At 42.2% G+C, this 27,240-nt stretch overlaps 1 protein-coding gene across 8 annotated transcripts in view; it reads left to right on the top strand.

The window, feature by feature from the left end:
- The window catches only part of FNDC3B (fibronectin type III domain containing 3B), a 357,900-nt gene that overhangs the window by 264,442 nt on the left and 66,218 nt on the right, over window positions 1-27,240 (top strand). For all 8 annotated transcript variants that reach the window (XM_027111777.1, XM_027111778.1, XM_027111774.1 and 5 more), the window contains 3 exons: window positions 10,506-10,644; window positions 13,678-13,731; window positions 26,628-26,752. In XM_027111777.1, coding sequence (XP_026967578.1) covers window positions 10,506-10,644; window positions 13,678-13,731; window positions 26,628-26,752 — 318 coding nt within the window. The remainder of the gene's footprint in view (window positions 1-10,505; window positions 10,645-13,677; window positions 13,732-26,627; window positions 26,753-27,240) is intronic.

Here is a 27,240-nt window from a genome sequence, read left to right as displayed (position 1 = left end):
CGTAGACACCCTTTATTATGTTGAGGTAGGTTCCCTCTATGACCACTTTCTGGAGAGTGTTTTTTTTTTTCCTGCGGTACGCGGGCCTCTCACCGCTGCGGCCCCTCCCGCCGCGGAGCACAGGCCCTGGACGCGCAGGCCCAGTGGCCACGGCCCACAGGCCTAGCCGCTCCACGACATGTAGGATCCTCCTGGACCAGGGCACGAACCCGCGTCCCCTGAATCAGCAGGCCGACTCCCAACCACTGCGCCACCAGGGAAGCCCTCTGGAGAGTTTTTATCATAAATTGGTGTTGAATTTTGTCAGAAGGTTTTTCTTCATCTATTGAGATGATCATATGGTTTTTATTCTTCAATTTGTTAATATGGTGTATCACATTGATTTGCATATACTGAAGATTCCTTGCGTCCCTGGGATAAATCCCACTTGATCGTGGTGTATGATCCTTTTAATGTGTTGTTGGATTCTGTTTGCTAGTATTTTGTTGAGGACTTTTGCATCTATATTCATCAGTGATATTGGTCTGTAATTTTCTTTTTTTGTAGTATCTTTGTCTGGTTTTGGTATCAGGGTGATGGTGGCCTTGTAGAATGGGTTTGGGAGTGCTCCTTCCTCTGCGATTTTTTGGAAGAGTTCGAGAAGGATGGGTGTTAGCTCTTCTCTAAATGTTTGACGGCATTCACCTGTGAAGCCATCTGGTCCTGGACTTTTGTTCGTTGGAAGATTTTTAATCACAGTTTCAATTTCATTACTTGTGATTGTTCTGTTCATATTTTCTGTTTCTTCCTGGTTCAGCCTTTGAAGGTTATACCTTTCTAAGAATTTGTCCATTTCTTCCAGGTTGTCCATTTTATTGGCATAGAGTTGCTTGTAGTAGTCTCTCAGGATGCTTTGTATTTCTGTGGTGTCTGTTGTAACTTCTCCTTTTTCATTTCTAATTTTATTGATTTGAGTCCTCTCCCTCTTTTTCTTGATGAGTCCAGCTAAAGGTTTATCCATTTTGTTTATCTTCTCAAAGAACCAGCTTTTAGTTTTATTGATCTTTGTTATTGTTTTCTTTTTCATTTATTTCTTCTCTGATCTTTATGATTTCCTTCCCTCTGCTAACTTTGGGTTTTGTTTGTTCTTCTTTCTCTAGTTCCTTTAGGTGTAACGTTAGATTGTTTAGTTGAGATTTTTCTTGTTTCTTGAGGTAGGATTGTATTGCTATAAACTTCCCTCTTAGAACTGCTTTTGCTGCATCCCATAGGTTTTAGATCATCGTGTTTTCATTGTCATTTGTCTCTAAGTATTTTTGTTTCCTCTTTGATTTCCTCAGTGATTTCTTGGTTATTTAGTAACATATTGTTTAGCCTCCATGTGTTTGTGTTTTTTACGTTTCTTTCCCCTGTAATTTATTTCTAATCTCACAGCATTGTGGTCAGAAAAGATGCTTGATATGATTTCAGTTTTCTTAAATTTACTGAGGCTTCATTTGTGACCCAAGATGTGATCTATCCTGGAGAATGTTTTGTGTGCACTTGAAAAGAAAGTGTGTTTTGTTGTTTTCGGATGGAATGTCCTATAAATATAAATTAAATCTATCCTGGTCTGTTGTGTCATTTAAAGCTTGAGTTTCCTTATTAATTTTCTGTCTTGATGATCTGTCCATTGGTATAAGTGAGGTGTTAAATTCCCCCACTGTTACTGTGTTACTGTCGATTTCCTCTTTTGTAGCTGTTAGCAGTTGCCTTATGTATTGAGGTACTCCTATGTTGGGTGTGTATGTATTTATAATTGTTGTATCTTCTTCTTGGATTGATCCCTTGATCATTATGTCGTGTCCTTCCTTGTCTCTTGTAACATTCTTTAAAGTCTATTTTACCTGATATGAGTATTGCTACTCCCGCTTTCTTTTGATTTCCATTTGCATGGCATATCTTTTTCCATCCCCTCACTTTCAGTCTGTATGTGTCCCCAGGTCTGAAGTGGGTCTCTTGTAGACAGCACATCTATGGGTCTTATTTTTGGTTGGAACATTTAATCCATTCACGTTTAAGGTAATTATTGATATGTATGTTCCTATTACCATTTTCTTAATTGTTTGGGGTTTGTTTTTGTAGGTCCTTTTCTTCTCTTGTGTTTCCCACTTAGAGAAGTTCCTTTAGCATTTGCTGTAGAGCTGGTCTGGTGGTGCTGAATTCTCTTAGCTTTTGCTTGTCTGTGAAGCTTTTGATTTCTCCGTTGAATCTGAATGAGATCCTTGCTGGGTAGAGTAATCTTGGTTGTAGGTTCTTCCCTTTCATCACTTTAAATATGTCATGCTACTTCCTTCTGGCTTGTAGAGTTTCTGCTGAGAAATCAGCTGTTAACCTTATGGGAGTTCCCTTGTATGTTATTTGTCATTTTTCCCTTGTTGCTTTTAATAATTTTTCTTTGTCTTTAATTTTTGTCAGTTTGATTACTTTGTGTCTCGGCATGTTTCTCCATGGGTTTATCCTGTGTGGGACTCTCTGCGCTTCCTGGACTTGGGTGGCTATTTGCTTTCCCATGTTAGGGATGTTTTTGACTATAATCTCTTCAAATATTTTCTCAGGTCCTTTCTCTTTTCTCCTTCTGGGACACATTATAGACGTGAATGTTGGTGTGTTTAATGTGGTCCCAGAGGTCTCTTAGGCTGTCTTCATTTCTTTTCATTCTTTTTTCTTGATTCTGTTCCACAGCGGTGAATTCCACCATTCTGTCTTCCGGGTCATTTATCCGTTCTTCTGCCTCAGTTATTCTGCTATTCATTCCTTCTAGTGTATTTTTCATTTCAGTTATTGTATTGTTCATCTCTGTTTGTTTGTTCTTTAATTCTTCTAGGTCTTTGTTAAACATTTCTGATATCTTCTTGATCTTTGCCTCCATTCTTTTTCCGAGGTCCTGGATCATCTTCACTATCATTATTCTGAATTCTTTTTTCTGGAAGGTTGCCTATCTCCACTTCATTTAGTTGTTTTTCTGCGTTTTATCTTGTTCCTTCATCTGGTACATAGTCCCCTTTCTTTTCATTTTGTCTGTCTTTCAATGTGGTTTTTGTTCCACAGGGTGCAGGATTGTAGTTCTTCTTGCTTCTGCTGTCTGCCCTCTGGTGGATGAGGCTATCAAAGAGGCTTGTGCAAGCTTCCTGCTGGGAGGGACTGGTGGTGGGTAGAGCTGGGTTTTGCTCTGGTGGGCAGAGCTCAGTGAAACTTTAATCCACTTGTCTGCTGTTGGGTGGGGCTAAGTTATCTCCCTGTTGGTTGTTTGGCCTGAGGCGACCCAGCACTGGAGTCTTCAGGCCCTTTGGTGGGGGTAATGGTGGACTCTGGGAGGGCTTAAGCCAAGGAGTACTTCCCAGAACTTCTGCTGCCAGTGTCCTTGTCCCCACGGTGAGCCAGAGCCACCCCCTGCCTCTGCAGGATACGCTCCAACACTAGCAGGTAAGTCTTGTTCAGTCTCCTGTGGGGTCACTACTCCTTTCCCCTGGGTCCCGATGCACACACTCCTTTGCGTGTGCCGTCCAAGAGTGGAGTCTGTCTTTCCCCCAGTCCTGTTGAAGTCCTGTAATGAAATCCCTATAGCCTTCAAAGTCTGATTCTCTGGGAATTCCTCCTCCCATTGCCAGACCCCCAGCTTGGGAAGCCTGACATGGGGCTCAGAACCTTCACTCTAGTGGGTGGACTTCTGTGGTATAAGTGTTCTCCAGTTTGTGAACCACCCACCCAGCGGTTATGACTTTATTGTGATTGCACCCCTCCTACCATCTCATTGCGACTTCTCCTTTGTCTTTGGATGTAGGGTATCTTTTTTGGTGAGTTCCAGTGTCTTCCTGTCAATGATTGTTCAGCAGTTACTTGTGATTCCGGTGATCTCTCAAGAGGGAGTGAGCATATGTCCTTCTATTGCGCCATCTTCCAGAACACATCGCTTTTAGTATTTTTAAAAAATTCTTTCCTAAGAAAAATGTCTACATACAGTCCCAATTGTAGTTACTTTGCTCTGGCTCTTCCACAGTCCATATAGATCATTCATTCCCTTTCCCTATACAGCCTTTCATTTTTCAAGCTAGAGAATACTCTTAACACTTCCAGCCCCTACGTAGAGTCAGTCTCTTCTGCCTTGAATTGCTTTGGGAGGCACCTTGATGACATAGTAGGCAGACCTTGGAATTTGGAATTAATGACTCAGGCACTTACTGAGGGTATGTGATTAGGCAAGCCATGTAAGCTTCAATGTCCTTGTTTTCTCATTCATAAAATGAGGATAATAACGATACCAGCCTCAGAAAGATGGTATGAGAGCAAATGAAATATATGTGCAAACCTATTATAAATCTGTAACACCTATAAATGTTTTGTTTGTCTTGTTTTTCCAAAGTGGTTGCAGATTTTCCACACTAATAATAAAAAGGACTTCATGATGAAGTTTGACCATACCACTCATTATTTTATTGAGATAAAGATATATCATAATTGGAGCTGAAAAAAGCAGAGCAAAAATCTCTTTTTATGGTGCAGTTAACATTCTCAAAATCTTAGTTCCAGGAATGTAAGCTTTTATCAACACAGTAGCCTCAAATATAATTTTAAATTTAATAGTCACCTATAAGGCCTCAAAAAGCCACATGGAAATATTTCCTAACTTTTTCACAACAGAAGCTCCAAACGAATTCCATTACTGTACACCTGCAAGATGAACAGTTATATTTATTACCGTTTTCATTTATTTGTACATTACCAATTTAGAAAGTGTCGCCTTATAGGAAGTCTGGAGAGCCAATGATAAAAACAGACGTTTCTTGTAGCAGTGTCAAGCAGGCTGTATTCTCCTTCTAGTTGTTAATAGTGCACATTGACAAAGGCCTGCAGAAGTCTCTGTTCCAATCACTCTTCCGTAGAGTGAAAGGTTTCTTTCTCAGCTCAGGTACTGACATCTCACCTAGGGCTCCTTTCTTGTTGCTCTTGGTTTTGCTATTCTGATTTCATCCCCTTCACATCGCTTGCTTGGTATCTTTATGGAATTCTTTTTCTCATTTTCAGTTTTTTCCTCCCTCCTGTTAGTGAGTATGGTCAGAGTTCACCAGTCAGATACACAACCATTTTTTAAAGTAGCAGCCTCTCAGTCATGGAGTCCTGTCATTGAACTGTATGGTGCTTGGCATCAGTTCCTAGGCAAGAAGAGTTCTTGAATTCTACTTGCCATCACCTCACTGTTATTGGGAATAATTTATTAAGAGACCAGTGGCATCCTTGAGACGGTGCTATAGGTTATGTGTCTGTAGCTGTTCAGATTGGCGCTTGCTATGCCCTTTAGTCCAAATTCCACATTGAAAATTGTATCCTGAGACATTTCAGGTTTTAAAGATTATTTTCCTCACTTTTTGCTATGTATTTTCGAGTCATTGCTCCACATCTATCTGACCACTTTTTTTTTTCTCCTAGTGATTGAGGAAAGTAATTCATCAATAATTCCTCTATTATGTTGATTTAAAAAATTTAGGTGTTGGGTCCTGGGTTATTTTTATTAAAGTCGTCACTTTTATATTAGTTTCCCAGTTCTTACACAGATTGCTTTTTTTGGTTTAATGTTGGCTGAATGTTTAAAAGGAATCAATTTGTAATTGTCAAAGTGTATTTATTCAGTGTTTCCATATAGGGTATTTTGTTATGGAATGACGCCACCAATGCAGAATCTCCTCTGTGTGTGTGTGTGTGTTGAGGAAGAGAGAGGAATGAGAAAAATCCAACACATACATACATACAAATAAATAACATTCTGTTTTATAATACTTAGGCATAAGTATGTAACTTTACAATCACAAACATTTATATATTCATTTATTTATACACATACAAAGAAAAGCATATTCCTCTTTTTTTTTTTTTTTTTTTTTTTTTTTTGCGGTACGCGGGCCTCTCCCATTGTGGAGCACAGGCTCTGGACGCGCAGGCCCAGCGGCCATGGCTCACGGTCCCAGCTGCTCCGCAGCACGTGGGATCCTCCCGGACCGGGGCATGAACCCACGCCCCCTGCATGGGCAGGCGGACCCTCAACCACTGCGCCACCAGGGAGGCCCGCATATTCCTCTTTTAATTGGTAGTTTTATAATTAATAGTCGCATTGAAACAATCATTTTACTGTGAGAGTCAAGAATTTATATTTTTATCAATGATAGGATAATCAGGAATTTGAGTGTTGGAATGGATAGCAATTTCAATGCAGAATTTGAGGCCGTTTTCCAGTCATTGTCATAAACAATTTGGCAAAGAGGTTGCCGAGAGATGATATCATGTAATAACATTTCCCAGAAAAATTATGTGATGAAACAATTCCAAAAATATGTGGTTGACCAGCTCAGTGTGGAGTTATGAAATAGGTGTTATTTTATTTTTTTTTTAACATCTTTATTGGAGTATATTTACTTTACAGTGGTGTGTTAGTTTCTGCTTTATAACAAAGTGAATAAGCTATACGTACACTTATATCCCCATATCCCCTCCCTCTTGCGTCTCCCTCCCACCCTCCCTATCCCACCCCTCTAGGTGGTCACAAAGCACCGAGCTGATCTCCCTGTGCTATGTGGCTGCTTCCCACTAGCTATCTATTTTTTATTTCGTAGTGTATATGTGTCCATGCCACTCTCTCACTTCCTCCCAGCTTACCCTTCCCCCTCCCTGTGTCCTCAAGTCCATTCTCTATGTCTGCGTCTTTATTCCTGTCTTGCACCTAGGTTCCTCAGAACCATTTTTTTTTTGGTTCCATATATATGTGTTAGCATACGGTATTTGTTTTTCTCTTTCTGACTTATTTCACTCTGCGTGACAGACTCTAGGTCCATTCACGAAATAGGTGTTATTGACTAGAAATTGCAGCTCCTGGTATGTTACAGACGTGCTGGAGGAAAGGGGAGGCAAATTTCTGAAATTCTTGGAGCACCTGTTCCATACACATTTAGTTGGTACTTAAACTGAAACAAATGTGCAAACCCAACACAAGATTAGTTATATCCTTAGAGAAGTGTCTTCCTCTTTGCTGGTATAAATGCTAAAAGAACTGAATTGTTTGCTGATATATTTAACTTAGGACACTCGTCCTACTCCACAGATCTTCCTGTCATATGGTGGTATTTAGAGAAAACACATCACCATCATGTGAGAAACATGATTGCAACATTCTTCAAAATGTAATGTCATTTACAGAGACTTTTCTGTGAAAATTACTGGTAAAAGCAGAGCAGGTAGTTATTACAGTTATTAGTTGCTATCTATTTACTGAACAATTTGAATTGACAGATGTAATCATGAGGTACTTAGATATCATGTCAAGTTTTAGGTACTGAGTGCAGCACATTTATATTGCCACGTGAAATAGATCTTGTTTCCTTTGCAGACAGACTTTTTACAAGTGCAGAGCATTGACTCCTCATTTAGACAAACTATAACATTCTCTGAGTTTAAAGACAAGGGCACTAACTCCTGCAGACCTGTACAACTGTCCGTCCTCAAGTACCCCAGATTTTTACTTGTGCTATCAGGTTCCTTCGTTCCTACTGTCATCCTCCCAACCTGGCTGTCAGGAGCCTCCTTCTCTCGTGTTTCTCTAGCCCGATAAGTATGGATTTGTGACTCCAAGAATCTCATTGAAAAGAAAGAATGAACTTGACTGAGTCAAGCTTTCCCCAGATAACTAACTGCGGTCTGCTAGTCCTTGGCAGGCTCTTTCCCTACCTCCTCTCCTCTGCTCTGTTACCCAATGGATTTTTGGTGCTGACTGTTTTTGTGGATATTTAGGACTTGGTCTGTCTGAGTATAGTCTGAATTCATAAGCAAATGTCTAGTGACTGCAACATGAGATACCTCCTGGGAACGGAAGGGGGGAAAGAGGATTGGGTAAAAGGCAGCGAAAAAGCAATCTCAATTCCGGGGAGCAGTAGGGAGTGGTGGGGACTCTGAACTGGACAGCACTTGCCCATCTAAAGGGGGAGCTGCTCTCAGTTTCATTTAATTCCCGTCATTCAGGTCTGCAGCTCAGTGTTGCTAGAACTTCTGGTTTTTAAGAGAAGGCAGAGGTTCATTTTTTTAAACGAGAGATCTCCATTTTTTTTCAGCATTGGCTTAATTTTTAACTTTGTGTTTCTGAAGATTTCAGTTATAGTCAAAAGTGGACAGTAATTTAATGAACTCTCACATACCCACCACCCAACTTTTTATTTCCTTGGTGCCTTCTGCTACGCCCTCCCCCAACAGTTATTTTGAAGTAAAGTCCGGTCATCATATTATTTCACCTGCGAACCAGATTACCATCATCACACACCCCATGCCCATCCAAAATAAACAAAAATGGTAAATTCCTTCATGTCTTTAAAATCCAGACACTGTTCCCATTTCCTCAACTGTCCTTAAAATGAAGGTTTTATTTCTTCAGTTTGTTGTAATTGGAATTCAGATGTGGTTTGAGTATTGTGTTTGGCTTATAGCTCTTACATTTCTTTTAAGCTATAGGTTTTCCCTCCATCCCTTTTTTCTCTTCTTGCAATTTATTTGTTGGAATAAATTTTTTTTTTTGTCCTGTAGACTTTTCCACACTGTGAATTAGCCTGATTGTATCCTGTAGTGTTGCTTAATAATGTTCTCTCCATGTTTCCTATAAAGCAGTGAAGAGGCTTAATCAGATACAGGTTCAGTTTTTCTGGCAGGGATTTTATAGATAGTGGCATGGTCTCTCATTAGGAGTGCATGTCTCTTTTTTGGTGATCGTTGCCTATGTCCTTTAATTCATAGGTGGCAGTAATATTTTAAAACACTATATTCCTTCCCTCCCCCCACACGTATTTTGGGCAAAATACAGTCGATAAGCCATCAGTTGGAGAATTCAACGGATCTGTTAAAGTTCAGGCTGGAACCCTGCCCATGTCTGGAACATTCTGTGATTCATTTTTAAGTAACTTAACGCCCAGTGAACCTGTCCTGATACACGGAAATGATCTTGCCAACTCTCCTGTTTCATTTTCTGTTACCATGTTCCTACTTACAGTGAATGCAAAAGGAGCATTTCTGTCATCAGGTTGGGTGAAGAGCATCCTAATGAGAGGTATCTTTTGTTTGGATCAAATATCATGGTGTCCTCCCCTAAGGCAAACAAGTCAAATATCCAGTAAATATGTATCTTACCTTTTAGAATGGAAGGTAGGCATGTCTGTTAGGACTTTCGACTTGCATGGCCTCTATAAATATTTTGTGGTGGACTTCAGGTGTATGATTTTTGAAATCCTTTCTCCTCAGTTAGGTCCTATTTTCCATAATGTTATCTGTAGCTGTTATTTATTCATTGGGTAGAGTGAGGGGAAGTGGATTGCAGGATGAATAGGACAGTAGGGAATATAGTATAGCAGTTAGATCTCCATGACTGAGTACAATTGATCCAACTTTCTAGCTGTGTAGCTTTGGGAAATTTACTTCACCTCTCTAGTCTGAGTGTTCTTCTGTCTTTAATGGCAGCTCATAAAGAGTTGTTAAGAATTAAGGACTTGATGTACTTACAAATTCTGAATAGCTTAATCCATGCATCTTCTTTAGGCAGCAAAGATTCCTTTGTTGTCTTTTTAAAAGAGTATGTTTTCAAGGTTTCTTTTTAATGCCCAATATTTAAAAAATGAAAAAGTAGAAAAGAAGATGGTAAAAATCAGCATAATCCTATTTTGTGCTATTTGAAAGGAGTGTAGTTTTATAATAGTGTGTTATATGCTTTTTTTTTCACAGCTTCTCTGGAGAAATCAGGTCCATATGTTGAGTATCGAGCCAGGCATTTTAATGTGCAGAATGCACATCCTTAATCTTGGCTCCAGGTGTAAGAGTTAGATGTTCACATGGATAAACTGTACCTGAACTGTACCATGTTTTTAATGAATTAGAAGAGAGATGCATTTGGCAGTAGCGAGCCTGTTTCTGTGTGTGAAATGTCCTTATTTCTACCTAAATATCTGCAGTATTATCAACAGTTCAAAGATGATATCTACTTTGTTGTTTGTACTTCTACCTCTCTCTCTCAGTTTGTGGACTCTCATCACTGCTTCTTGTCTCCTTTGGCCCAACCGTTATCTGTACTTTTAGCCTTTTTCCAGACAAAGTCAACCAGAGAGTGCCTTGATGGATTTTCGAATATATACTTGGAGGCCATTTTGGGGAATAAGTATATTTCCTTATTGAGCATATTCTTTTCCAGTCAGTAGACTCTGCCTGTCTTAAATGGGGCTGGGTGGCTCTGACAGTTAGTGGGAGGAGAGAACGCATTGAGACACATCGCCTGCTGGGATGATTTTCCCCTGAAAATGCTGACCATAGTTAGGTCAGGACAAGACCAGTAAAGAGGAATAAGGGTCATGGTGTGTACTACATAAGAAATTCTGTTCTCTGTGGAAAGTCCTGGGGCAAAGCTGAGATAAAAACCCTGGTCTTCTGTGATGGGCCTCTGCCACTGACTGTATTTGTCTGTCTGTTTTCAGGGTATATGCTATGTACAATTCCGTAAAGGGATCCTGCTCTGAGCCGGTTAGCTTCACCACCCACAGCTGCGCACCCGAGTGTCCTTTCCCGCCTAAGCTGGCACACAGGAGCAAAAGTTCACTAACCTTGCAGTGGAAGGTGGGTAGCACAAAGTGGCAGGAATATTCTGAAGTCTGTAGCCATTTGAAACGTTTATTTAGCAGTATTCCAGTTTGGTGATGGTGTTTCATTTTCTGCATAGTGACTATGTGAAACAAATTCTAATGATATCAAAAGTTGCCGTCTCTATAAAAATTGGGCAAAAGGATGGGAGAGGGAACTGTGAAATCAAGTTTTAGCTTTCTTTTCAGGGTCATGAGCAACACTTTATAAGTGATATAAATACTTAAGATACCTAAATGTCATCACTTTCTGATAGTTTAACTCATTGCAGTAGACATTTGAGGACTTGAGTAAAACGTTTTTGTGAAGAAAGATTTAGAGATAAAGTAGGTTTATGGGTCCATTGGCTTCTTTCAGTGGTGACTCTGCAATGTCTAATATTTAAAACTGCCTAGAATGTTTAGTGTTCTAAACTACATTAAGGTTTCATTAATTTTGACTAATTAGGCCTTAGGTCAGTTAGGATTACTAATTATTTTTTTAACATCTGAATCATGTAGTAGTTTTCATGAAATACAACTTTTTGGCTACAAATAAAGAGAGGTCCTTAAAGTAGTATATCATTGACTTATCAGTCACAGTTGTGTGTTTGTAAGAAAATAGTAGATTATGTTATCAGTCTCTATAGTAATTATTCCTGTATATTTATACTTTAAAATATAGTTCAAAATGTAAAATTTATAGAGGTAGAGATAATAAAGATTTGTGGTATTGGGGGAAAACACTGATGTGCAAATAAGATGACTAGGGAGATTCCTTATTGGTGAACAAATACTTTGTTCTTTTGTTCTTAGACCAGAGGGTCAAATTTATCTTGGGAGTTGATAAAAGCAGTTGAGAGTAGTGGTTAGCAACAAAGCATGGACTTCTGTAGACCCCTCTCGTAGCCAGTGGCCAACATTGAGTGTGTTATTTGGACAAAGGCAAAGTTGTAGAATCTGAACTATTTTATTTTCCTTCCTGGCTTCCAGGGATAATCCAGGTCAGTGATTCCCTACCTTTTCAGAGTTTTAACACCCAACTGGTCATCATTGTTTAAGTCCTTGGAGCATATACGTCCATTTTAAAATGTGTTCTGTATTTATACATATACGTATGTAAATATATCTTAAGGAAAGAGTTAAAATCCATTTTGTTTGGAAAGTATAAGAAATCTTAAAGATTACCAGAGGGACCCTGGGGTCTTATAAACCTAAAGTTGGGAATCACTGATACATACTCTGCTTAAAACCTGGATGAAATTCGGGCCTCAGGCAGACCAGCAACTTCTAGAAAAAGATTTCTTACTAGGAGGAAAATGTTTCACAATTTCTTTCTCTCTTTATTTAATTGTAAATCAGAAGCGTATTATTGTTCCATTCAGTTACGTGCAAACTTGAAAGTTCTGGATTCAGTTCAGTTTTCATGTTCTTAGAACAGATTTTCCAATAACGGTGCTCCAGTTGGGGGTACAAGGACAGGGCGACCATGCTCTGGCTGCCCCCCTGTCCTTGAAGCCACCAAGACACTGAGAGAGCTCAGGGCCCTCTAATGTCATCCAGTTAGCGCCAGGAGATAGGGCAACACAAACACCAGGGGCTGTGTCCCCACCCTCAAGGAATCAGGGACTCGGTGGTGGGGCAGGACATCAGAAAGGAATATATGAGCATCATAAATGTAGTTCTTACCTGAGAAATGGGTTCTCAGCTAAAACCTTGATTTTGTCCGTTATTTAGACCTTTAAATGTAACCCTATCCTTTCTCCCAAATCGAGCCCACAAAAGCCTGAAATTACAGTTTAGTAGAACATACATCACTCACGTGTAATTGGGGCTTGGAACTCTAAGATTATATGACTCAGAAGAAAGAAGGAGGAAGGAAGGAAAGGCCAGGGTGAAGAGTTTCTTTATTAATTAACTAATATTTACTGAGCCCTCGATGTTAATACATTTATTATTAACAATAATAATGCAACAGCTACTGTTTACTGACGGCTTCCTGTAACACCGGGGCAGTTTAGTAAGTGATTTACATATATTCTCCCAATTCCTTATCACACCCATCCATTCTTGGAATAAAAAACTAAGCATTGTTATTAAGCAACTTACATCAGACCACTTGTGACAGACAGCCGAGAGGGGCTTCAGTGTAGCTCTGGTGACCTGGCTGCCTTTGCTGGGGGCAGGTCACCACATTCTATGGGGCCCTGGCTCTTTTCCTGGGAAGAGCCAGGCCCAGGTGCGTTTGTGCTTGGGAGACATCATCCTACTACCTTAGTGCTGTGAGTGACTCCACAGTAGCACCCCCTTCTGGCAGCTCTGACCCTACAAAGCACTCTTTTCTCCAGAGTTCTTTACTCCTCTTCCCATTGTCCAAAGCCTGCTTTCTCAGTAAAGCAGATCTCAGCATGCTTTTAGGAGGAAAGCAAATGATGAAACTTCTTTTTGCTAATATGCTAAGGGCTAATTGCCCCTGGTAATCTATCCAGGAGATCCTGGTCTTTCTCATTTTTTAAAAAAGGGCAACCTTAATGCTACAGAAGGCTTTCTAATCTTAAACTCTTAAAACAACAAAAACTGTATGGGGGAAGTTACAAAAATATGGACTTTAGACTCTTGAACCTAGGGTGGGTCAGCTTTATCTTATCAGACCCCAAACAGTGTCTGTGTTTCTCCCCTGTCTTTTTTCTCCTCCACCCTTGAATTTAACATGCCTCTTAAAAGTTTTATCCCCGGAGGAGGAAGTAGGGCACCAGGTGAATGTAAAGGTAGAGGTGGTGGGGAAGGGGGGCTTGGCTGTTCGTGGGGTACAATTTATTAATAGTGGGGCGCTCTCTACTAGCTGACTTGTAATAAAATTGGTTTTGTGATAATGTTTGAAGAAGCAAATACAGGAGGTATCCAGGGTTATCCCCCTGCAGGGAGAGTACAGTACTAGCATGGACATTATATTTGAACCAAGTGGAGAGCTCATAACTTTTAACTGTGAACAACTTTTCTCTAATCTCATTTTATTTATTTATTTTTTTAGGCACCAATTGACAACGGTTCAAAAATCACCAACTACCTTTTAGAATGGGATGAGGTAATCATATTTTTATGTTCATCCATCTAAAACACCTTTTAAAAATGAAATTGCTGAACAAATGTCATTTTATTCTTTTTTGAAGATATGCTAAACACATGGAAAAAATAATGTAAGTAGAGAAAAATTTAAACCGATAGTTATTGACTGTGGAAAATGAAGATGGACTGAAGTGTAGTGAATTGTGCATTAAAACATATTTACATGACTTATTTGCAAGACATGCTACTGAAAGAAAAGATAGGATCTTATCTATTTTGGAGACCCTAGTGTCTGACCAAGAATTGACTTATTTGTTATCTTGAGTGCCCAGGGCCAGCCTGCATAGATGGTTTCCATAAGGTAAACCACACTGCAGCCTGGGAAGCCTAGTTTGTTTCTCTGTGGGAGCAGGGCAGGGGAGACGACAGCACCTGGAGGTCTCACCCACCTGCGAGCACCCTACTGGCTAGACCATCCTCGAAGGGGGGTGCCCCCTTTGCTGTTTCTGTCACCAGAGGCCTTGGATGGTATCCGTGGTGAAGTCTTCTTACACTCTAGGCCACTCTCTGCTGAACGGTGACCCCTTGCTTTCCTGGCCTCACTAACACTGCACAGAATCTCAGGCAGGAACACGGGATGCAGAAATCTTCTGTTTCTAAAAAGCAATGATACTATTCTTGTATATCTTAATTCCGTTCATTCATTTACCTGTGTTTTATTCTCTTTCTGTGATCAAGCAAACAGACTAAGGATTTTAAGAATAGGAAATGTTGACTTTGGAGAGTAATGCAAGTTAACTAGTCTTTGTGACTTAAATTTAGGGGCCCTGAAAGATTCAGAACACAGGCTTAGGCAAAAAGCCACTTGTCAAGTGTGGGAAAAATATTTTAACCCAATGTAAAATGAAAACGGATGAAATTCTCATGACGAAATTTTGATGTGGGAAGGGGGCTCTTTGTCACTTTTTGCAGAAGCATATTTTCCCATCTGGGTTGCATCTGAACAGCTAGAGTTCCAAGTTACCAAAGACAATGATCTATTGTTCTTAGGATCCTTGTGAGTAGTTCCTATGTACAGATTGGTGAAATCTCAGACTTAACCAGTATATTTTACAGATTAGGTGGATTTCATTTTAAGGCGGCTTGATTGGAAAGTGAAACCACCCCCTGTGGCCCTTGTGGTTGAGGTTTTATATCAAGATAGAGTTTACCTAGTAAAGAGGAGCTTTTTTCCTCTCCGTATCTTCTCAGAGCACTGGTGAGTGTGTGTGTGTGTGTGTGTGTGTGTGTGTGTGTGTGTCTGTCTGTCTGTCTGTCTGTCTGTCTGTCTCCTGTGTTTTTGGCTGCTTCTCTGTCTTGGACAATGGCTTCGTAAGTTAAGTAAGGTCAGTGGGAAACCTCAAGAAAAACCCAGGTGCTGCAGGAAATAGTAATGGTGACTCAGTTGTTGGCCACCTTACCTTTGAATTTGACTTTAAAGTGTCCTGGCATGATGCTGGGAGGAAACATGCTACAGCCTCCCATGAAATGGAGAAGCTCTGTCTGATGATCATTTGTACTCAGTAGGACCCACTATGGACGAGTGACCACAGAATGTGAAGTTGTTTATTTTGGGCCTTCTCCTGCCTTTCCCGTCCTTGCTCTCCTTCCATCTTGCCCTCACTTCCATCCTAATTCTTCTGTCTTCCCCTTTCCTCTTTATATTCCCTCCCACCTTTGAATGCCTGTTGGTGTCGGTTCTGGTGAGCTTTCCTGGAAATTCCAGGCTAATTGACTATAGGCCTTTTGCCAACACAGGAATCCTTTTATGTCCTGTGGCTTAATATTCTTCAAGGAAGAAAATCAAATGTACAAACAGAGAACATCTGACCTGCAGCAAGTGAGAGCACGTGAGGCGCTGGCTCTCCCTCCATAACCTTCTGCTGGTGGTCTCTGAGCCAGGTGCACCTGGTACAAGTCTCCTTCCAGACCGTGCCCTGGTGGAGAATGGTGGGGCAGGAGAACAGGAGGGATGTTCAGCTGAAGTTCCTCCCCCCACGCCCAACCCTTTCCACAGCCAGAGCTCGCCTCTCCCAGCCATGCCCTCATGGCCTCTCTGGCACCCAGGGGGCTGTAGAAACAAGCTTAAAGGGCAGAAAGGTGGGTGGGTGCACAAAGGAGCAGATCCCCGCCTGAGAGGGAAGCAGGTATTGTTCAGTCTCGAAGAAGCTTTTGTTCAGGAGTCTCACCCCACCCCATTCCTGCTGTGGCACCTGGTCTGAGAATCACAGCTTGGGGTGAGGTGACCCCATCTACATACATGCACCACGAATGTCTCATCCCATATTTTTATTATATCAGCCCTGGCTAGAGTTCCCAGAATTTATTCTTTTGCTCAATTTTGTTTTAAACATTTATTTCATTTATTTTTTATTTTTTTGGCTGCGTCAGGTCTTAGTTGCGGTACACAGGATCTTCATTGGGCACACGGGCTCTTCGTTGTGGCACACAGGCTTCTCTCTAGTTGTAGCATGCAGGTTTGCTTTCTGTAGTTGAGGCGCAGGCTCAGTAGTTGTGGCACGCGGTCTTAGTCACCCTGTGGCATGCGGGATCTTAGTTCCCCGACCAGGGATCGAACCTGTGTCCCCTGCATTGGAAGGCGGATTCTTTGTCACTGGACCACCAGGACAGTCCCTCTTTTGCTCAAATTTTTAATCACCATTCCAATAAAATAATTAGTGTAAAATTCTGAAGGTGTTAGTAAACTAAGAGCACAGGGCCTCAAGTCCTACTGTCAAGTTTCTAGAAAAAGAACTTCATGAATGAAAGAGCAGAAGCAGAGAGGCCAGTGAGTACCTGGCCTTTATTTCTCCTATGACTGGGGATGCTGTGCTGAGTTGACCTTGGGAAAAGCCACCTTAAAATCAAGAGCTAACCGCCTGCTGGTCTCTGAAGGCAGGTGTGGCCCTAATGGGGAACAGAAAACAGAACCGTGAAGCACGGGGCGGGAAGCTAATACACCCTGACTCCTAAATTCATTGTCAATAATGTCAGATCACTGTTCACAGACTTCACTTGGGAATTACTCACTAATAGTTCTGCAAGAGGGCTGGATGCCTACTTTTCTCCGTGAGTAATTGTGCCTAGCCACTCCCATAATTTTTCCATCACTGCAGGAAGTAACTGTGACTATGAGATGGTAATGAGCAACTAAAAATGGAACACACAGGTGTCACTGGCTTTTCAGCTATAGCCACCAGTTTCAGTTTTCTCCTGAAACAGATCAGTTTTCATAACTTGGAAAGGTGTGGCCTTTCCTGGCCACATCCCTTTGTTGGGGTGACTCAGATAAGTGGTAGTGTGAGTTCTACTCTTAGATATTGTTTTGACGCGTGCTCTACAGAAATGCTAACTGCTGCTATTAGCAGCTAGCTCTCAGCACAAACGCAGGTCTCCTAAGATCTCACTGTGAACACGTGGCGTGGATTCATGCTTATGTGTTCAGTGACATGGTGTTCACCCAAAGAGAACTGGATTGTTTCTGCTTTGTCTCTAACTAGTCAAACAAATAATTTAACCTCCAAGTCTCAGCTTCTCCACTTGAAAAATAGCGTCTGTTATCTCACAGGTAGGTTAAAATCGAATGAGATAACTCGGACAATGACAGATTCTGTGTAATGAGTATTTCAGACCACCTAAGCACATTGATGTTAAGATCTGGGATAGGAAAAGTCAACAATTACAGAAGGAGTGTATGAAAGGAATATGACATTTTTCTGTCAGGAACTTAGGCAGGAGCCCTGAGGTTAATAGCTCTGGTTTGAACTAAATAAAGATGGATGTTAGTGCTATATATAGATGCTAATTTGCCATTAGCTTTGCTTCCAGACATGACATGTTGGGAATATACAAAAGAACCAGAAAAATAGCTTTGTGGGAATGTGACTAGTGGAGTTCCCGAGACTCTCCATCACATGTGACTCAGCTAGCCCAAAAAGGAATGTCACATTTGGCTTTCCTGGTGACTAATGAGTGAACGCCACTGTAGAACACAGCAGACCGCGAATGACATAAATACTGCAGAAGTCAAGGGGAGTATACTTTGAACTCGAACAGAAAAGGCCAGCACCAGGTAGAGCCCAGAAGCCCATGGGGAACCATTAGGCAGCCTGGCCCAGGCTCAGCAGCTCCACTGTAGAAACCTAGAGGAGGCGGCAGGCCCCAGACTGTTGCTTTGTGGGCATCCAGTTCCGGAGCAGCCAACCTAGCTCATATAGAGAAGGAGCTGGCCCCGTAGGAGGTGCTTGGTTCCTGCTTTATTAATCAGATTCCTGTTTAACTTAGGCGTTAGTTATATTGATAATCTTTCAAAAGGCTTCTTGGCACGAGTGAATTTGCATGTGGCTTTTCTGGTTAGACAGCCCTTCTTGGAAGAACCGTAGCGTTGGCAAGCAGAGTGACTTACTGGCCTCACAGAGCGGATAAGGAGAGCCTCGCCGAGAGTGCAGCTGACGCTGTCTCTGAGGAGCCCTGCTTCCCGAGGCTGCATAGCCTGTTGTTCAGTGGAGAAAACTCGGAAGGCCAGTGCCTACTCCCCAGCCCATCGCCGATGCCTGGCTGAAAGTCAGGGGAAGGTGCCATTTGCCCAGGCCCACGAGCTCTTTGCCCATTCTCGGGGAGTGCCCTGTTGGAGATTGGAGAGTGGGGTCCCAGGTTCGTTTGTCATTTGTCCATCAAAAGCCATATTTTACGTAAGGGCCAAATCAGTGACCTGGCAGAATGACAGTGTTTTGCCACATCACAGATCTTTACCACCTCCATGTCAAAGGGTGGTTTCTGAGGTCCCAGGGAACAGCTTCCTCCACTACAGCCCCTATGGAAGGAAACTAGGCAAGGAAGGATTTAATAAGTCAGAGAAGTCCATAGGTATCAAAGACAGAGCTGATTAAAAGGAGCCCTCTCTTTTAGGGACCCCAGACATCTGCACACCGGAAGCAGATTCTCCGTGCTTTTTACCATTTGTCATGTGTACAGGAGGGGGTTATTATGTGTTAGGGCAGCAGACTTTGTGGGGAGCTTCCAGCTGAGGCTATATTACATATGCGCATCTTGGTCCTTGGCACCTAATTTATCAACTCATTTGTCCTGCTTGTTGGTTGCCAGCTAGAGGATGGCCGCCTTGGGCCTTGGCTAGGTGGGTGAACTGAGCCCATCCGTCCCTTGGTTCATCCCTTGTATAGGCAACCTGCTCTAAAATCACCCCCTTCCCTTCACTGGGATAGTCTCAACACATTGATCCTATCAGAGCACTCGACATCAGGTGAACCTCCGTATTTGGAGAGATATATAAGCACATTATGTTTGTTTGTTTTAAACCAGAGGAACATCCTTGGCTATTTCAGATAGCCAAGCCTCTCCCACTAATATAAAAAACTAGTGTGCCAGGGGATAAAATGCATGCAGTATTTATTTAGTGACATGCAGCCCCAAACTACGCTACCCCCTTTTCTTACCTTTGAAAATTCCTCTGTGCCAGAGTGGTCAGTTAAATGAAAGAGGCATCACTGAGGGGAGAGTGAGGTTTGGTGCAAAGAACTTTGGAATCCACCCAGATGTGGAGTGTCCCCACCTCCCTGTTATGAACCCCTTCTTATATATGGCTATGCTGAACCCATACATGCTTTTATATCTCAAGCCAACATTTATATTTGATGTTGCCTAGGGTCGGCCAACGCTGGTACAGCTTCTAAATATAGATGTACTAGCAGACTAAATCTTCGAGCCTGGTAGTAGTTCAGTTGGCCAGTGCAGCCTTGTTTTTTTATTTGATTTATCGTTGATGTTTCTGACAGGTTGAGCTATGCTGTTACAGAGAGTGCCCAGCCCAGAATCACTCAGCCCATGTCTGGATCCAGCAGCCATGGGCCACGAGCACATGACACCTGACAACCAAATGCATGTTATTTATTTAGCAGGCAGTTATCAAACATGGTAAGAGCAGCTTGGGAAGGCAACAGGCCTGGCTGTGAAAGAACCTGTAAGAGAAGCAGGTCAATGAATCAAGAAAACATCAGGAAGAGCGCAAGCCACGTGACCACAGGGCACCCTGGTGCTGGCCATTCTCATTTTCTTGTGCCAGCGAGCAGGAAGGATCACTTCCAGTCTGTTAATCTGAAGGCAGTTGAAAATATCAGCCAACTTCATCTCGTAGTACCAGTGTTGGAAATACCAGCTTCCAAGATTGTTAGTGCAGTCCAGGGGAATTGGAAATGTCAGCCAGAGAAACCACAGCAACCTCGGTCTACAGAATTACTCCCGGCAAGAAAATACTGTGGCCTGAATTAGTTGGAGTATGCGTGAGTTGCATGTATAGAATTGGCCATAGATGTGTTAAGTTCCTTAGCAGGAAACAAACCCATTTTAAGGATTCATCTTCCCAAGCGGTGAGGACAACGTTATGAAGATACTAAGTTTATAAAGAAGGAAAACAGATTTGAAAAAAATATTTTTGTTTGTTTTCAGTTACATAGTTTTACAAATTAACAACTACTTTTAAACATTTTAACTTTAAAAATTAGTTGGCATGTTATGAAATAAATACTTTTTATATACTTAGATTCCATTTTTCAAATAGGCAGACCTAACTGTAAATTGATTTATCCACTGGAACTTTATTCCATTATGTGTCATAAACAGATACCAAACAGAGGTAGAAACACGATTTTATGCGAAGGTCCTTTGAAAGGTTATTTAATTTGCTCACTCCTGAGGCTTTAGGCTATGCAATACCTAAACTGCCCAAAGACCTTTGCATGTCTGTATTTAAAAATATTCCCAGGGTTCTCTACAGCTTTGGGGATAGCATTATTAAAAATTTTAATTCTCTAAAATGTCACTCTGTAAAATGAAGTAACTGCATTGCCATTGATTAACAATTTTGGTTGATCTTTATCTTATAGGAATCTTGTTACATTTTTAGCTTCTACAGAAATAATTTTTAAGATCTATTCAGAGAGGCCTTACGTTGTTGGACGCTTTGAGGGAAAAAGCATGTGTTAAGTGCATGTAGAAAATAGAAGCCTTTATCCAGGCATACTTTAAACATCGGTTTTGAGTACGAGCATGCACACTTCTGCTCCCTTACCTCCTGGCTATTTATAGTACAGGAGGAATTTATAAAAGTTTACTGAAAAACTTCATATTCTAGACATCTGTGGACATCAGAATAAATGACTGTAACATTGCATAACAAATTACCTCAAAACGTAATGCCTTAAAACAGTCACTTTCTTATGTCATGGATTCTGGGTTGGGAATTTGGACAGGGCACTGGAGGAGTAGCTAGCCTGTGTTCCACAGTTTCTGGCGGTTCAGCTGGGAGGGCTCATTGGCTGGGAGCTGGAGAACGTTCTGGTGGGGTCCTCACTCAACAAATCTAGTGGTCACTGCTGGCTGCGGTGGGACCTCGTCTCAGGCTCCCTCAGAGCATGGCAGCCTCAGGGGAGTCAGAATTGCGAAAGTGAGCATTCCGGGGAAAAGACAGAAACTTCATCATCTCTTCAGACCTCACCTTGGTAGTCACGCAACTTCATTTCCACTCCATCTGTCAGTTGCAGTCACGAGCCCATGCACATTCAAGGGAAAGGGTCATAGGCTTTGCTCCTCACTGGATGGAGAATCAAAGAACATTTGGACATGTTTCAAATCGTCACCGTGTGACATAAAAGGTTCTCTTGACTCTCGTAGTCCATTCATCTTTTTCCCTTTATCTTTGTGTAGCACATACAGTGTTTTAGGTACTATGCCCTAAGACTTATATGCAAGGGCATGGACTTTGAAAGTACAGCATAACTCTTTCCCTACCCCTGCTCTCCTCTGAGTGTTCTGGGAAGAGGGGAAAGAAGACAGATGTGCCCCAGAGATGCAGTGGTAGGATGGGACTCAGACCCTGTGGCCAGCGCGGCTCGCTAGCCGACGGGGTGTGACTCAGCGGTGCACAAACCCGGCCCTTCTCACTAAACAGATGGGAGAGATTACTGCTGTTCCCTCAGTGATAAGGAAAGGGAACCCATGAGAAAAACTGCTTTCCTGCCAATTAATGTCTCTGCCTCATTGTTGTGCTACATGTGTCCTCTTCCTTTGGGCGACTCACAGGAGGTCAGCAAAGTGCTCCCTCCCCCCTTTTTTGAGGGGATAATATATTTATAATCTTATTTAAGAGCTAATTTAAAATTTTAAACTAGATTAGAAAGAAAAATACTCAAGTAGGTAGTAAAAGGGCAGAAGATAAAATGAGAAAATAGAGAATATATTCCTTAAAGTATTTTAAACCTTTTATTTATCATTTATCCCCAAATTTCATTTTAAAGAGTGAAATAATGTTTGAGAGTATCTTTGTCCCTGAAGTTTATATTAACTCATCTTGAAAAATGTTTCCAAGGGTGAGTCACTGTCTGCTGTGTAGCCACATGGGTTACATTCTACACACTCCCCCATGCTTTCTGCTCTCACCCCTGCCTCTCTAAGGTTGGGTCCTTTCACAGTCTGGCGAAAAGTTGACATTCTTCAGAGTAAAGCAGGAACTTTGTAGGACCTAAAAGAACATCCGGACTCTGATTATTATTAGGAGTGGTGACCATATGTATGACCCTTCTGCAAAGGGAGTGAGGCTGAGGATGGAGCAGGGACACATGTGGGTGGAGTATGTAGCTTTCTGACTGTGGTAAGGCTGCGACTCGCCCCCGAAGGTGGTGCCCCTGCTTCACTCTGTGAATCTAGGACTGAAAAGATGCATTTGTTCACCAAGGACCAGATAAATGAGACATCCAGACTAGGCCCAGTGAACTCTGTGGTAAATAGAGTTGCAGTGGCATCAGGGAGTGGGCTGCCTGGTGGCATGGAGATTAAGCTGACCAGTGGGGTCTAGGACGTAGATAATACGCAGTGTATTTTTGTTCAATGGTAAGAGAGATGATAGAGGCAAAGCAGGGGACCTCAGGACTGGGGCAGGACTAATCTGATATACGCTGTGTTCATGATTCAGCTGCTGGCAAATCGAGCACTTTTCAAGCACTTTTAACCAGAATCGGAGGACAAGCACCCTGGACCCTGGGCAGAAAACAATTCCATTTGTCTCAATGCCCAGGCTGGCGAATGTGTGCTCTCAGGCTAGGTCTAAGTGTGGGATGATGGCAGATTAGCGAGAACTGTGAATTCATTTGAGCGAGAAGAGGAGCACAGCTGAAAAAGGAAGCAGCTGGGTTTTTAATGCCTCACTCCCTGCCAAAGTGAGCACCTTGAGCTCTGTTAACACACAGTTGGTTTGTATTCCAAGATTTCTTCACATTCTAGTAAAGATTAACCTTGTCCTTGAATGAACCCGGTGTGTGCAATAGAAAAAATTATTTGGGCATGCCCAAGATTATGAAATGGAAACAAGTCGGGGAACCCTGGAAATCTGCCCTTTTGGGCTTGTGGACACTGGCAGTAGCAAGTTAGTCCAGAACACGCTGGGGCTTCACGTCCAATGAGGTCAGTAGTCCAGTGGCTAGGTCTGCTCCAGGACGATCAAGGGTGTGGGCTTCCAGCCTCCTCTCACCTCTTTCTCTAGTTGGGGTGAAGTTTTTGTTGCTTCCCCGGGAGAACAGGAACTCAAATGCTCATCTTAGGGAGGTTCTGATCCTGACTGCTCCCATGCTGCACGTCCATCATCCCCCAAGATGCAGAATCAGGGTGCTACTGGGCATCCATACCTCAGATCTTGGAGACCAGCCAACTCCTAGACCTTTGGAACCCCCCTCTATGTAACACCCCACAAGTAGCCTAGCAGCAGTAGCGGACCAGGACAAGGCCTTGGCCACAGGTGTCCCTGCTGCCTGTGTTTGACCAGATTATTGACGGCAACAGCCCTACAAAGTGTCGAGAGAGATTATGCATTTCCATTAGGACCATGTTTTAGTAGGAGATTTTGCATGAAGCTAACTTTAAATTATTAAAAAGTGAGTTGTCTTTCCAAGTAAAGCGGTTATGTCTCAGTAATCCTGTGTACTTTAAATTAGATTTTATTAAAGGAGGGAACGTGCCATAAATTATCATATCTCAGAATCATTTGGAGCCACGCTACCTGTCAAACGTGGAAGTTGTGATTTACCATTTGTAAAACTTCAGACAGTAGTGGCTTGGACATACTTAATTTCTGATAAATAACGATAAACATTCACGTTATCGCTCCTGTCGTTTCTATCAATCTTCTAGCCTTCTAAAGCACAATCTTTTTTTTTTAAACCCTATCCATTTCTGTCGACAAGAAGAGCTGCGTAATACGTTATTTATAAATGCTGTCTGCAACCTGGGGTCACACTTGGCTTACAAACAGCTTCTTCACATCGCCTGTACCTTTGAGCGTGTACTTACTCTAATGCCAAGACTAAAGCCATTTGAGAGCCTGGCCTGGGCTTTCACGGATGAGCAGGGGGACGCGGGAGCCATCCCACACTGGCGTTCTCCATCTTCACCTGCTAACCTCTCAGCCGTAGATTACCTCTGCACTGCAGCGACTCTTCTGAATATTAATTTCTTTCTTCTCAGATATCCCTCTTATATTAAACTCCATGTCATCCACGAGTATTTTCAAGCTTCTCATGTCCGAAATACTTCGTTAAGCTACTCCCACCCTCCTTTTTTTGTTTTATACTCAGTGACTTCTAAAAATTCACCAATAAGCTTTACTTCTTTAACTCTGTGACATAGTTGTACTCTTACGCCCTTCAGCTTCTACAAATACTGTTCCTAAAACTTGATTCTGAAGTTCCAGCAACTCTGGGTCATTCTCTGTGTTCCTGAGGTTCGTGCACATAGTTGTATATCTTGGAAGGTATTAAGATGGAAAATTTGGCATGATTTATCTAAGCAAGTTGGAGTTCATGTAGTAATTGTTCTTGATACTGAAGTTGAAAAAAATTTTTTTTAATGTTAGCAATATAGGAAAACATCTTGAAGGTCACAGAATGCCTCTGTCCCCATTCTTTAGTGAGCCCCAGTGCTCTGGCCCCTCAAAATAAAAGTCTAGTTTCCATCATTGATGCCTCCCCACTCTTTTTTTCTCATTTAAACCACAGCCCGGTTTTCACCAAAGTAAAGCAAATCAACCTAGTAAGGAACAGGCTGCTTTTATTTACTGGCTGTAGTTCTAAGCACGAGAAATGGGCAAAGGAGACCAAACAAAGAAATAGGAAAAATGAGGCATTGAAGGGGAGCCAACATTGGGTTTGGAAGGGATGAGGCTTCCGTGGCAGCAGGATGTGCCTTTCTTGCACTGTTTACTCTGAGCTCAGAAGTAGTGGAGGAAAGAAGGTAGATCACGCTACTGCCTGAAATGGATACAGAACATACCAGGGCATGCAGCGCATAGAGTGTAATCAGACACTGGATGTAATTATGCAAATGTATGCGTAAACGGGTTTTCTGTGAATAAATTGTCTGCAGCAACCTTAACACTCAAGGTTAAAGTAAGCATAAGGGCGTGATTTGCAAGTCACAGGGTGACTTTGCTGAAGTAGCCGCTGAAAGACATTATGTTTGACTGCCTGCCCACCCCACTCCCCATTTTCCATAGTTGCACCTGAATGTACTTTGAACCCTTGATAAAATGAACTTTGGATCTTAAGGACTGTTAGGGCTTCTACTCCCTTCCTTGGAAAAAGGGTACCACCTTGCTTGTGAGGGGAGAGTTGGGAAGAGTTTGAGGATGAATGTGGCATGGTGGTTTTTAATCTGTTCAACCTAGGGATACTTCAAGCTAGTTGTATATTTATTTTTAACTAGACTTCACCTGGAATGTTTCTTTCAGTAGTAAGCATTTGGAGGCCTGCTTTAAGGAAGGAAATGCTTAAATTTGCTTAGGAGAAAAATGTGCTTTCTTTGTTTTTTTATGTAATAAATTGAGAATTTCAAACATTCCTGGAAGTCCTGGGCCCGGCTGTCTGATTAAAATGCTAATTCATCCAGTGTTAGCATGTGGTTTTCTTCTGCGTAAACATAGATAAAATACTGTGGATTATGGGTATGAAATATTCTAGAAAACTGCCGATGTGAGTATTCCATGGCTCTGAGCATGGCACAGCATAGTTAAGTTATGTTTTTGTTTTTGTTTTCTTACTTCTATTAAGAGAACCCACTGGAGTGTTTTCTTTTTCCTTCGAGGAGTTTGAAGCATCATGTAAGGCTAGGAATGCATTAAAATATGTTTCCAGCCTCATAAGAAACTTAAGAATGGCTGTAATATGTATAGATGAAGTGCTTGTCAGACATTCAGTTCAACTCTGCAAGCCTTGATAGAGCTCCCAGATTGTCCAGAGCACTGCCTTGAGGAGACCAGATGTGGACAAGATGAGTCAAAGGCATGCGCCCAGTATTTAGGGATGAGTAGACAAACAGCTCACTAGCCAGAATGTACACGTGTGGGCTTGGGGGCTGCCACAAGGCGGGAGAGGAGAGAGAAGACCAGGGAGGACTTTCTGTGGCTTGCGGAGCTGCGTAGCCTGGTCCTCAGGTGCTGGGCCATCTGGGGGTGGCTGTGCAGCTCCAGAGTTAGCAATCCTGTGAGGCTGCAGACTCACTCCTATGAGTCAGATCAGGCAGTTTGGCCAAGTAAGGAAGAAGATCTGAGAAACTGTGATCCTTCACTTGAGCACTGCCTTGTGCCTGAAAGGGCCTTTTTTATTTTGTTGACGAAATGCCACAAGGACCGTGCATTATCCCTCTCGGTAACACAGCTTTCTGTAGTGCCTTTGTGTTAGGGATGGCATTTCACTGTAGAGCACTTTCCTTCTCTTGGTTTTGTCCATCCAAACTAGGAAATTAAACAGTTGTTCAAAATATTCCTTCGTTCTCTTACTATGTTTTTTTAAACTTCTTTGCATTGTTTCGCTGTTTCAGGGAAAAAGAAACAGTGGTTTCAGACAGTGCTTCTTTGGGAGCCAAAAACACTGCAAATTGACAAAGCTGTGTCCGGCAATGGGGTACACATTCAGGCTGGCTGCTCGGAATGACATTGGCACCAGGTATGGCGTTTCCTGGTCCTCATGCCTTTAAGCGTCCGTGTGGTGTTTCTGAGGCTTCTGTCACGTTGCCAAAAGGCGCAAGGTCGCCTGCTGCCTCCACACCGAACCAGTTAGAGATTTTCTGAAAGGGAATCCTAATCAGAGGCTAGAAAGCCCCGTCTGAGGTGATAAATGCCACTGTGTGGCCTCTTTGCAGCCTTGCGGGCTGTAATGCAAAGGCCCACTAGGGGTCTCTGAGAATCAGGAGGAAGGTAACTACAGATTTTGAAAGGAATCCTCTGGGGGCTTTATTTTTTTCAGATTGTGTGCCTTTTCCTTTCATCACTTTAGCAAGCTACTCATTCAGTTGCCTTTTTTCAACTATGTCTGAGTGTTTGCTGATACAAAGAAAGAGTTGCTGGGCCGTCCATTGTTGTCAAGCCCGGGCAGATACTCACAGGACTGGAGAAAATCTGGACTGGGTAGGACACACGGCTTGCCTCCAAGCT

This window comes from Aethalodelphis obliquidens, unplaced genomic scaffold (assembly GCF_003676395.1).
Source record: "Aethalodelphis obliquidens isolate GAN/ISIS:26980383/991018 unplaced genomic scaffold, ASM367639v1 scaffold1, whole genome shotgun sequence".
Taxonomy (NCBI): Eukaryota; Metazoa; Chordata; class Mammalia; order Artiodactyla; family Delphinidae; genus Aethalodelphis; species Aethalodelphis obliquidens.
The sequence above is the reverse complement of the archived record's forward strand: the minus strand, read 5'-3'. Positions and strand labels throughout refer to the sequence as shown.